Source organism: Gymnogyps californianus, chromosome 17 (genome assembly GCF_018139145.2).
Source record: "Gymnogyps californianus isolate 813 chromosome 17, ASM1813914v2, whole genome shotgun sequence".
NCBI classification, from domain to species: domain Eukaryota; kingdom Metazoa; phylum Chordata; class Aves; order Accipitriformes; family Cathartidae; genus Gymnogyps; species Gymnogyps californianus.
The window spans coordinates 8796139-8809434 of record NC_059487.1 but is presented as its reverse complement, the minus strand read 5'-3'; the positions used below and the strand labels follow the sequence as shown (position 1 = coordinate 8809434).

At 38.4% G+C, this 13296-nt stretch overlaps 1 protein-coding gene across 1 annotated transcript in view; it reads right to left on the bottom strand.

Annotated features, from left to right (window-relative positions):
* The window catches only part of BCAS4 (breast carcinoma amplified sequence 4), a 42686-nt gene that overhangs the window by 17195 nt on the left and 12195 nt on the right, over nucleotides 1-13296 (bottom strand). Inside the window, exons 3-4 of the mRNA XM_050907597.1 lie at nucleotides 11405-11506; nucleotides 8874-9008 (exon numbers count right to left, since the gene is read on the bottom strand). Of these exons, the coding sequence (XP_050763554.1) occupies nucleotides 8874-9008; nucleotides 11405-11506 (237 nt within the window). The remainder of the gene's footprint in view (nucleotides 1-8873; nucleotides 9009-11404; nucleotides 11507-13296) is intronic.

Genomic DNA, 13296 nt, shown 5'->3' with positions numbered 1-13296 from the left:
AGAGAGAACAGCTTGCATTAAGACAGCTGCAGTGATTTCCAACCCCAGTTGGCTTCTCTGTCTCTCCTCTAGAGTCCCTCCGCACCGCAAAAGCAACCGCTAAACTGCCCCAGTTAATAGCCCAGCATATGAAAGAAAATGAAATTTTGGTTTCACTTTACTTCAACATACCAACAAAAGATCCAGCCACTGTTATCTTCATCACAAGAGCTTGGCATCCACTTCACCTATTTGACTTCTAGTTATTCCTGTTTCTCCTTATTGCCCTGTAATACAGGTATTTATTCTAAATGCATTTAACAGTTACACATGCTCCTAGATGACATGCAACTCTTTAAAAAAAGGCCCCAAACAAAATCCAAGTGGAGGAAGTACGAACAACCACCAAGACAAGAGCAGTCATCAGGAAAATGAGTCACAGAGGCGGCCAGCAGAATCCCCCAGGAGACTTCCATATGTACCAGTCTCACACAGAAAAGGCAGAGGCACTGAAAATGAGTTGATAAAATATTTTTAAAAGGTGGTGGGTGTCTCTAGTAGGAACATCTATGTGGCAGCACAAGGAGATGAAGGAAAGAGTGGGGGGGGGAGTTAACTGGACATCTGTGTGAAGCTGGGGGAGGGCAGACAGGAAGGCAGTAATAAACTCCATAAGCAGACGGTGCCACAGGGCTAGAATAAGATTCCACTTTACTCGGAGCAAGGAAGTAGAATCCACGTTTGTCAGAGAATGCCTGTGTAAAAATTGTAACACCTTCTAACGGACCTTGCTTACCCCGGGCATTTTGGACCTTGCTTACCCCGGGCATTTTGGAGGAGAACAGGCAATTTAGTAACAGCAATGTGGCCTTTAGCAGCACTGTGGTCACTTGTTACAAGGGAGAGAAGAAAAAATGTCACCAGTGTCTGAAGCTTCACTTCACCTCTCACCTCGTACACAAATTAACTCAAGTACTTCTGTGAAAGCTAAGATTCAGGCTGATTTCACAAACACCACTATTTCGTGAATCACTTTGCGTATGAGTTGATAGCTATACGCATACTTATGGTTAACTTTATTTGAAAGTATTTATACAGGATCAAGATCTTTATTTCCCAGCCTTCATATTTCATTCATCTTAACCTATAAATGTACTTCCAGAAAAAGTCAACCTGATTTACAGTAAGAGTGATTTATACGAAAGTTGCTCCTGTTTGAGTATCACTTTCTGATACTGTGAAAATCCACAAGCTACGACGTGTTCCATATTATAGAAGCCAAATCAGAATAAAAATTCCTTTCCAAAATTCCCTCATGCCAACTTCATCCAAATTTTAACATAGAAATTACTCTGTGTGGAATATCTGGAGTGAGGATTTTTCTATTTAAACCTTTTACTAGCTCATAGTATCTTCTTGGGTCTTATACCAGTTTATCCAGTTATAAAATGGATTCTTTGTTCACCTGTACTTTTTTAATCCTTTAAGAAAGGTCTTCAAGTGGAAAGCTGAAGCGTTAAAATAGTCCAGCAAACAAGTTTCATGCAGAGAGAGTCTTCTACTCAGGGTTCTGTGGACGCTTCAATGTAGTGCAAGGCCATGCTGTAGATTTATGGTAGAACCATAATAAAGTCATTTTATTTCTGTATGCCTCCAATTCCCATCACCAAGAGGTGCACATGTTTCCTTTTGTCCATTTGTCTGGTGTGTTTGCCCAGAAAGCAGTTTGAACCTGGAACTACTGTCAATCATGTGCTTCAAGATTTAGCACCCCGATCTCAGTTAAGCCATCTAGACCCCAGTATAAATTATGGATTTTTTTTTTTTTTTAAAGTAAAATGTTTGTAAACAGAAAATCATTTTAAAGGTCAACTTTTTTTGTGCAGAATTAAAAATAGGAACAAAATAAACACAGAAATTTTTGCTTTTGTCACACTGAGACCACAATTTCTACAGACATTCCTCTGATGAGACACCATTACAAAAGTATATATTACATGGTTACAGAAATAAGTGGAGGAGCATACCATGCTGTGGAGACAATAATCCACAGAAATATGGAAAATAATGTTCCCAACAAGCTCACCACAACTATGGCTGGCAAGAACATAATTTCTCACTGTATTACAATCCATTTGAAATGTTTAACCCTAACATCATGTAATCTGCAGTATGTTTCTGCATCTCAACTAGAATTTAAATTGCAGCTGGTAGAGCATAAACTGAGAAAAACAGCATAACCAAAGAAACCCTGAAACGGGGAAAAGAGTCATCCTTTTTTAGTAAGAGAATTGTAATATTTTGGAAAACGTTGTTAATTTCTCTTAACACCAGATGTATAAATGGCACACCTGTAACAAAAGAAACTGGGATGTTGTCAGAAAAATCCAGACAAGTAATTCTTCTAGGAAAGGGACCCAACGGCACCTTTCACAACGTGCTGCTCTGCTGGCCCTAGGGCATTCATGCTAGAGACACAGCAGCCAAGTTCTAGCTTTTATTATTTTATTGCTTTTGGTTTTTTAAGAATCAACAGCAGCACAGCACAGGTTTATGAATAGGAACCCTCAACCGCTGGGACTGTGAACAGTAAGTATTTTACACGCATTGTTTTGTAACAATGAGTGCACACAATCCTGTGTAACAATGTATATAACGGCACAGAGCCTCACATGGAAGACAGAAATGCACGTACAAACACAAAACCTGATACAACTGAAGACATCCTGTATTGCCCCAGAAGACAGGCCAGTGCAGAGCTGCAATGTGTAACATGCAAATGCTTAAATCAATAGTGCGAGCAGTAGCCACTGCTTGCTGCATTCCTTACAGGAGCAGCCAAAAGGAACATAAGAAAAGGGGAGGGTGAAGAGACATTTACTGCTTATTTCACTGGCGCCAGCTAATATCTTTTCTGTAACTAATTCACTTCAACTCCGCACAGGGCAATGTTACGTAAAACATTTCTGAAGGAAGATTTTTTTCCTGCCTTGCAAGAACAAGCATCAAACCATGTACTGCAGAATATATTTAAAGCTCAACAATACTAACCAATAGAGTCACTGAAACTGAACTCTGGAGGAGGAGCTCTTTAAATGCAGAGGCTGGGTTTCTATTTTCTGGCACAGATTATACCAGCTTACAGAAAGGCAGTATTTTACAAATCTTTACATATGTAGCCAGAAGCTTTTGTCAGTGAGATGCAATTATAGCTTAAAAACAATTTCTGTGATAGAAAAGAGATGAGAGCACTAATGAAGGTGGCTTTCTGACAAATCAAGTTTTTCCTAACTGTTTTTATTCATTCATTTGACCTCAGTACTGGAATTCTGCAACAGGAATTGGCTCGGTCTCTTTCAAAATATAAAGGACCTAATCCCTTCCCATTAGAGAACAGGAAGTCAGAAGCCAATCTTAGCACTGATTAAAAAAAAGAATGTGGATTGTTATTTTAACTTCTTTGTTGGACATAGAGAATATTTTTTTCCGCTACCATTTCAGCATGATGGCTCGATTAAAAGCTGATGTCTCCCCTAAGTGGCACCTGTTTAGTACAAGAGACCCTTTGTACCAACCGCTCTCTACAGAGCAGCAATTACACTACAGTTTCTCCCCATCACTATGTATATAACTCAGAACATGTGCTGCACAAATCCTTATTTATGTGCCACTGTGCTGTCCTGCTTTGGACAGTCTAACAATGACATTTCTAGTGCAAAGACTTTTTACACCTGCTCTAAGTGCATTCAAAGAAAATTGGTTCAAGTGGGAACAGGCAGTATTTTGTATTTTGGCTTCTGTTCATGCACACTTGAAAACTGCATACTGTTACTGTCAACAGTGCTGTATGTGTGCCTGCTGGATCCCACCAGCCCAAACTCCCACTTCTCCCCCAGCCTTCCTAATGTTCTCAATACACAGGTGTGTGCATGTGTGTATTTCTACTCCTGTGTGCAGTGTTCAAGCCCCAAGCACTCTCATCTGCTCCTCCAAACCAGTGGCACTGCTTGACGTCCAAGCGCAGTGTTGCAGCCTCTCTCAAGCTCTTCCGCTATACGCCAGGCTCAGCAAACCGGCAAGAAACTCTGGCTTCACTTCGAGAATTGTGCAGGCTCCCTCACAGAAGCAGGCAAATGAAGGCTAAAGCCATGGGTAGCTGAAATCTTGACTTCTGGGCCTACTGCATCCCCTCACTTGAATCTCCCCATTTTTAAGTGTTATCCTTCTCAACACCGAACCAGTGTGACCTCTCTGGGGCTCCCAAATCAGTTAATGAATCAGTCCAAATCAGAATGGAACTGGATGAACTTCAAGCATAGGTGCAGGTAAAATAAACTGAACACGCCCCCAGAGTTCTTAACATGAGATATTTAAGTACATGTCAGATTTTTTAATTTTCCCCAATATTAAAAAAATGGCTGGTAGTGTTCAGCACTTGAAAATTAATGAGTTTTAAATATGAACATAGTACACCCCCAGTTTTGATATACTCTGCTCTATTTTCTCTCTTCTCATCTTTCCCATCTGGTACATTTTAGTAATAATTTAACAAATATTTTTCTTCAAGGCTGTCAGAAAAATCTCATAGCATTTTGGAAACACTAAACATTATCTTGTGAGGTAAATTAGGACACAAAGAAGTAGCATGACATATATGTGATCACACATTGTCAGTGGCAAAGACAGTAACAGAAATCCCAACATGTGCTTCTTTGGAGTCTTCAAGAAAAGAAATTGGTAATATAGAGCAAACAGTGAAGCTGAAACCTACATCAAGTTACATTTGAAGGATGATCCACAAAAGTTAAAAAAAAAAAATGCAGTCTCAATATAGGAAAGATTTCTTACTCCAATGATTTATTTTTGTTAAGATTTATTTATGAAAATTCAAACCCAGCTAGCTGTCTTCTACATTAAGCAAAATCTTAACTTTACATAGCTCCTTAGTCCTTCTGAGCTTTCTTCTCTGAGAGAATGAATCTACTATCGATCTATAGAGACTGCAGCCAGAAGTCTATGTCCACTTCCACACTTCACACTGGTAACCACGGAAAAGAACTGTTCAGTACAGGTCTCTCTCCTGGATACTTCAGTCAGTATAACTCATCAATAACTTTTGCTCATTACTGAGCTCAGATGAACTAATAAAGTAACACACAGAATGCTTCATATCCCATTATCAATTTCCCGGTTCAATTTGTCAGAATCTACCCCAGGTGTTAGGAAAAACCATTAGCCAGCACCTTAGCCAAGCCAAGACAGCAAATCCCACCTCAGATAAGCAGCTGCTGTTCTAGAGATTACAATATTAGTAGAAAGAAAAAGAAAATAAAAAGCCTCCAAAAAAAGTCTAACGAACATGCACTTTTTCTTCATACCATCGGCATGAGATTTTTTGGAGGTTATGCTTTTATAAGCCTTTCCCTGCAACTATACAAGGGTTAAAAATTACTCCAAAAATAAATATTTGACAAGATTCTCATCCAATGATATTGAAAGAAAACTTCTGGCTTTAAGAAAATGCCCGATATCACAAGATGCATGACAAAACAGCAAGAGTTGCTGACATTCAGTTTTCTTCCATTGGAAAAGATACTAGTGGGTTTTTTAAACTCCACATGCTGAAATTTTCTAAAATAGATTTCCTGCCCTTTCTCTAAGATTGCTGAACCCCATTCAGCCAGGGTACAGATAACATCTTTGGATAAAAGATTTGAAATCACAGTTTCTCCCATACAACGTTCAAGCTTTACAGAAGAAAAGCTTGTATTCCACAGAGCTGCAAACTTCACAAGAGAAAGTTATTTCCTCTGTTCTGTTCCTTCATGAGGTGTTATATTCTTATAACCTGTCAGACTTAGCCAGTCATATTTGTAATTTATATTTAGTATAAGGTCATTTCTTTTCAGACCACCTCTGGATATTCCTAACACAAAGAGTGAATTCTGATTACTCACTTTACTCCCACAGATTAGATACCTTTCCCAGTGTTACTGTGCACTGGAAGTCTATATGAAACAACTTTCCGAATACCCAGAAACCACAGCGAAAGATAAAAAAGACAAACATTACAGGATTCTGCTGCACCTTGAAATATAATTGCAAAACACTGAGAATGAGATTTCCCTTGCATTTAAAATAGCATCCATGTTTAATTAGAAGAGGAAAAAACTTAGCTGAGATACATATACATGCGCACACTCTACTCAGAGAGAGGGGCACTCTCAAACTTTTTTACCCAGTCTGATCAAGGCTATAGAGAGAAGATACACAAGTGGGATACTATCATTTCAGAACAAGTTAAACCCACCTACAAAAACGGTCAGGACAGTCCTAAATTTCAAATGGCAAAAGATGCCAAAAGGGCATCTCTGCAATGATATCCTACATCACAGGGGAAAAGAGATGGACAACTAGAAAGAAACAGATTTGGAGAGAGTACAGAAACTCGGATAGCTGGCAGGGATCTTATTAGGTTTCAGGCAACAGTCAAACCACAAGGAAAGTTGCTGTAGAAATTCAAATTCCATTGATGTCCTTAAACAATTCAGTCCTTTCCTGCACACTTCTACTAGAAGTGAATAATTCCTTACTGACACAGAGCATTGTCATTCAGAGCCAGAATTTACAGTGAGAACCACAATGTAAAAGTTATTAGCAAGCAGCTGTACTGCATCATTCAAAGGTCCATGCAGCCAAATAATCCCTCTCAAGTGGTGACCAGTTGAAGGGATGGCCTAGGGAAAGGTTTACAGGGTAAATATACAAACCTATTTCCTAGTCTTCAAGAATTCATGGCTGAAGAACAGATATTTCGTTTAATATCCATTGTTGGATTTTTTCCCCCATGAATTTGTCTAATTGCTTTGGGAATATATAACATCCTGTGGACTTAAGTTCTATGGCATATTAATACATCGTGAAAAGTTAGTACCTCATTTTTGTATTGTGAACCTGCCTGCTGATAATTTCATTGGATGACCCTAGTTCTTGAATTATGGAAGGGAGTGAATAATCATTCTCTATTCACCTGCTCCACATACAGAATGACTTCACAAATCTCTATCCTGTCCTCCTTTAGGCTGAGTCTTCATCTGTTTAGAAATTTCTGTGAGAGAACTTTTCCTTATCTGTGCTCTTCCTTGTTACCTCTCTCACCATGCTTTCTAGTTGCACTATTTTGGGGGGAAAGGATGAGAGGGAGGGATAAGATCAGTACAGTAGGAAGCTATACCATTCCCTATTCATTTTTGTCTTTTGTTCACTAATATTATGATTCCAGGATGCCTGCAAGCATGAAGACACAATCACGCAATATTCCAAAATTTTTCTTTGTAATTACAAGGAAAAAAAAAAATTGAAAACACTATACTGTCTTCAAGCCCAACTCAAGCCAGCTTCTGAGCAAGTAGTCTGGCCTTCTCCACATTCTTATTGGCATCCCAGTTATACAACATTATTTGTATAGGCAGACCAACCTTGCAGAACATCCAGCTTTGATATATTTTCCAGACTGGGTATCTGCTGCAGGTTTAACATGTTTGGAAAGTTCTAGGGAACAAAACCAAGCCAATTCAGATAATGAAATTAAGAAAAATGTGTTGTTTAGCTCTTTTGAAAAGCTCCAATGCCTTCATAAGCTACAGCAGAGGTTTTAAATTGGCAGTAAACTACCCTCATATCAGGGACATATTTTCCCATTCCTATGAAAATATTACCAAATTTGGCCAAGTTACAACTCTTTACTGAGTCCATATAAACTGTGGTTTTCTAAAGATTCACTAGAGTTTGACAGCTGAAGATGAAATCAGTATGCACCATCTCCTGTCCACGCCTCTGTTAACCAGACTGAATATTCATTATTCTCTTTAAGCAGTTAAGGTTTGTCCTGGATCTGCAGAAATTGAACTGGACTTTTCCTGCAACTGAAGCTTCCAGAGCTTGCTATGACACCAGACAAAAATTTGAAGTGGTTCAGCTGTACCTACATGATCACCGATACCTGTGTATTATTGCCTACCCAGTATTATGCATACTGGTACAGAAGCCCCTTGGAAGAAAATGAGGAGGGAAACATAATGGCAGAAATACAGAAGGGACAAAAAAAAGCAGGGAAGCAGTTGAGACTAGAAAAGGATCCTGACAGAGATATGCTAAGACTGAAAACATGGTAGATATCACATCAAGATGGAGCGGGAGGAATGGAAAGGATGAGTTCAGAAAAGGCTAACTGGAGACTGTGATGAATTGCTGGGGAAACGACAGATTTAGAGAATGACCTGGGAGCTTAGAGAAGGAAAACAGAGTGTAAAGGTAAGTGGTACGAAGACATTCTTGGAAAAGAACAGGGACAGAAAGGATGAAGAGTACATAAAGCTTCCTCAAGTCCACATCAGATCTCATTATCCCTGACTCCCAACATTCTTCTTCTACCAGCAAATATCGCTAAAACTCACTGAAAGAGTTCTCATCCCCTTCTAGTGCTCATCCATGGACAACCCTATAAAGTAATTTTGACATAACTGACATAAAAACAAAGACTAAATAGAAAGAACAATCTACGCTTATGTCTCTCACTGCAAGATGACGTATAACAAACTTCCTATTTGCATACACATATACAGAGAAAATCCTTTCATTCAGGAGCAAAATGTAGAGATCTTCAAAAATTACTGCTGGAACTATTCAATGCCTAAGCAGCATCTCTTAAAAAAAAGAAAATTATTGAAAATTTTAAAAAATGTAAAAAAATCCCTTTACAGAAGCAAACGGTAGCTAGTTCTTTTACACTACTTAAAATTAATAATTAAATCTGCTGTAAGGCCACATTTGATACAGAAAGGGTATTTAACATTACTTTCCCATCTGCTGGAAGCAACTTTAAAAATACTCACGTTTTTAAATGATGAGATAGTTGCACACTGAAATAATTTGCAAACAGTATTAAGAAAGGTGCCATGGCTCTTCTCTGCTTCAAGCACTTGCTCTTCTAGGAAGGAAACGTGGTGTGCAACCATTTTAACAAATGCCTATGGAGAGATGAAAAACACCCAATGAAAAATAAAAGTACCTGTGCTGGGTTTCAACATTCTCCTAGCTAGAGATCAGAAGTCAAAGAAAAAGCTTTAACAAGATTTCAGAGTGCACTATTGCTAATATAAATATCCAAGGGGCACATACCCAGAAGTAGACTACAGATGTTTACAGCCATGAGAAGAACCACTGGTCATGACCTAAGGCTAATTTTTCTCCTTACCTAAGGGCAGACTTTTGCTCCCTTTTCAGCATACAGAGTATGTAAGCACTTGCATAGTGTCTAAAGGTCTGGCAACATTTCAAAGCTCTTCAGAACCCGCAAAGAGACTGCTACTACTGGTGGGAGTGAGAAAGTGGCCAAAGTGGTAGGAGGGAGTAGACAGCCAGAGGAAAAGATAACGACAGGTGATTTTAGCTAAAAAAGGTCAGGAATTATTGACCTAAAACATACATGTGTTCAGTTGCAGTTGAAATTTGAGCCGTAAGGGAAAGCCAACTAGAAAGAACACAGTATTTATTTGTTAAAACACAGAACAGTTTGTAAAGAGTTTTGACACTCTCTATTAATGATTAAGCTTCACTTTTTTTTTTTTTTTGAGAAGCTGATCACTGCCCGTTTTAGGGATGGGGAAGATGAGACTGAATAGGTAAATTAATTGCCCAAAATGTACCAGTGGCTACATCAAAATTAAAACCCAGCAGATTCTCATCCTATATAACCATTACACAACAGTCCTTTCCTATTCTACTCTTGGGAGTACAAGTTAACTTCTCCCTTGAAAATCCCCATGGATGCTAAGCTTTAAATTTAAAAGTTCTAATTAAAACATTAACTACAGCTCAAATTGCCAATTTAATCTTGTGCTCCCAGATTACTGCCATTACAGCTGGTAATGTTAGGGAGAAAACTGATTCCTAGCCAATCAAGGTGGTATCCTCCCTTGATAACCAAAAAAAGCCTCTCAACAAAATTCTGGTGCATTATTCAAGGGCAGCCTGTAGCCTAGCAAAGATTGGTGTTCTCTTCGTATTCCAAATTACTATGTCTCTACAGCTGTACTAAGGGAATGGGGTCAGGAAGGGGTTTTTTTTCCCTTCCCTGTGTTAGAGGGGAAAAAAGCAATATGGAGCCCTGATGCTTACCATACTTTTACCACAAGTAATTGCTTAGAGTTTTAATCTTATTTTCCCGTTCAAAGACAAAAACACCCCCCCACACTCCCCCCAAAATCCCAACCACCTATAAGCATGGAATTTGCAAAGAGACCTGAATGGGTGAGACACTTCCAGAAACAGTTGGTTTGGAACCTGATTCAGCCATTTTTCACAGTCCTAGCTTAAGTATACATTCAAGTATGGCCAAATTGTCAAGTACGCCGAGAACCCGCTACCTATTTCTTGGACTGGGGTACTCAGTTCTGAAAACTAGACAGGTTTCTAAACAGGTTAGCAGTTGACTCCCACTTTTATTCTAAAATGCCTTGCCTCAGTTTCCTGTCTGAAGCTTTCTCCTGGTGCTAAGTCCATAAAATATGAAGTGGTTTGATAAGTCTGTTACCAAATGTAGGTGTAAAAATGCAAACCACAAAAAATGAATTGCATTTAAAGAAAACTTGCTGAAAGCTATGTCAATTGCCCTGTCCCTCCTAGTGTAATAAACCTTACCAGAGGACACTACTTTGTACAGGGGTAGAGCCTGAAGCTTAAGCACTGCCTATCTGGATTTAATGTAATGGATTTAAACCACAAACACTTGGTTTCTTTCACTTTGAGTTAGTTAAAACTGATTTTAAACATTACACAATTTATCTCGTCATGTTTTCATTACATTCCTCCCAGAGGCAAACTTGCCCTCAGTTGACATAAATTTTAACATACTGCTTACTAAATATGGTGAGGGCATCATCTCAGTGAGTAATACTGGCTTCCCTCATTCAGGATACAATAAACACCAAAACAGACACAACAGAAGATGGGAGCTCAGAGATCTCTCCACTACTACATGACGATCATCAACAACTTAAAATGGGTATGTCAAGCACTGGATGCGAGACTTCAATTTTTGAAGTTATAAATGGTTTCACAAGATACTCCTTCAAGTTACAAAACAAATTAACATTATTAGCATTATTATTAACATCAAAACCACAACTAATGCTTTTAATCTACCATTAGGAATTGTAGAATCCACAGCAATAAATTACTCAGTGATGTTCCAAAACCATAAACACTTATATGTGCTGAACCATGGGTAAACATGCTGACTTAAAAAGAAACATAAGACAATAGAGAGCCATAAACATCTGAGTGCTCCATATAAATACCTGGACAGTTAACCTACAAAACACATAAAAAGAAGGATGTAAATTTTGTAATGCAATGAACAAACCTCTAATTTATCAACTTTGGCATAGATGTGGTTCATTTCCATCACCTTGTCTTTAATGAGTGGAATGGTCTCATCCAGGATCTCTGATGTATCACTTCTAATCTGCATGAAAAAAAGTATCTCACATGAGGATGAATCTTGAAGATAAATACTACACTATTTTTTCACTTCACTATTTTTTTCACATGAATATTTCAAAAAACACCTATTCAGAAAAGATATCACAAGGGCCCTTTTGCAGTATGTTATAAAGTACAGATTGGGAAAATAACTTACTTTCTCAAGTGATCCATGAGACAACAAAAAAAACCAATAGTGGATGGCAAGACTCCGACATCAAAACTGTAACCAGATCCTTCCCTCTTCTCCCCAAATTTCCACACTACTCCTCCCAAGATATCATCTACTTTCTATTATGAAATACTGTAGACGTGACGGGTAATGATGGATTTAAAATGAAAACTGCCTCTATACCATCCATCATGCTTTGATTTTACTGGAGAAGAGCTAACTCATACTACTTATCAATCAGGTTTTGGGAAGAGTCAGATCTTTGAGTACACCACTTCTAGTATCGTGCCTTCAACGGGGGCTCAGGACTAGAGTTCTCAGGAGAGCAAGACTCTTCACACAACATTATAGCGTAGGCACCTCAGAGAAAGCTTCTGCTCCCCAGTCCCTGTCAGTTTCCACACTAGTTAATGCCCTAATACAGGAAAGATTTTTTTTTTTTGTTACCTACTACAGCCAAGCTTGTTTCTGATATCCATATGAGAGCCCGAACCTCATCTGAAATCCTGCTAAGTGTTGTGTTAGCAAGAATTACCCAATTTCCTATATAAACAACTGCCAGTGCTTTGTTAGGTGGCAGTAAGATACACCTCCAAACAGAGCACTATAGCTAATGGAATGTACAAGCCAAAAACGATGGATAAGACAAGAACTGGGAAGAGCTCTCTGAAGGGAAAGATAAAAGCAAAATCAAGAAAACCTCCACTAAAACACCCAAATATGCATTCTAATTTGTAAAATGGAGCAGCAACACACTGACAAGTGAAGTAAGAGAGGCGCTTGAGCCCACTTTTATACAACTTTTCTTTCTCAGCTACAATGGAGTATAGGAGGTCTTGGTTCACTTCTGGATTAAAGCTGTCCTGCCTACAATTTTAACAGATTTAAAGAGTATAGAGGAACAAGGATTTTTGTCCCAGAGACTGAGCTAGAAGATATTCTTCCTTCAACTTCATAGGAAAGAGTAAGGATCTTTTAGCTAGAATGGTGAGAACCTGGAGCTGGGCTAATACTGCAGGGAATTTTCTGGGCATTTTGACATTTAATCCAGAATCTCAAATAAAGCATAAATGCCTGCTATAAGTCATTTAATCCATGGACCATGCTTTATAAACTCTAATAGGTACTTAGACATTTTATTGGTGATCATATAACTCATTTGTGTGTTTGGTTTCTTTTAAGAAGTTGTGTTTCTAAAAGCTGAGTGTAAACAAAGCTATATACATATAAAATGACTCATAGTAAGATTTTATGGTATTTTTATTACCAGAATGAGTACATGCAGATCAAGTGCTTTTATAGTGCTGTAAGTATTCTGTAATAGGAGATCAAACAGACATATCAAAATAGTAGCAGCTTTCCATTGTAAACAAACCAACAGTATCTCCTGTATTACAGGTCTCAGCACCACATCCACCAAATATATATATGGACACCTCCCCCAGCAGTGACATAACTGTGTACACAGACACACTCTGTTATCTTTACAGTATGCACTTTGTATCCAACAGAAAGTGAGCACAGACACTTGGGCAGGATCCCTGTGAATGGAGTTAGACTTCTATTTCCTAATGTTAAATAAAAACACAGAATTAATCCAT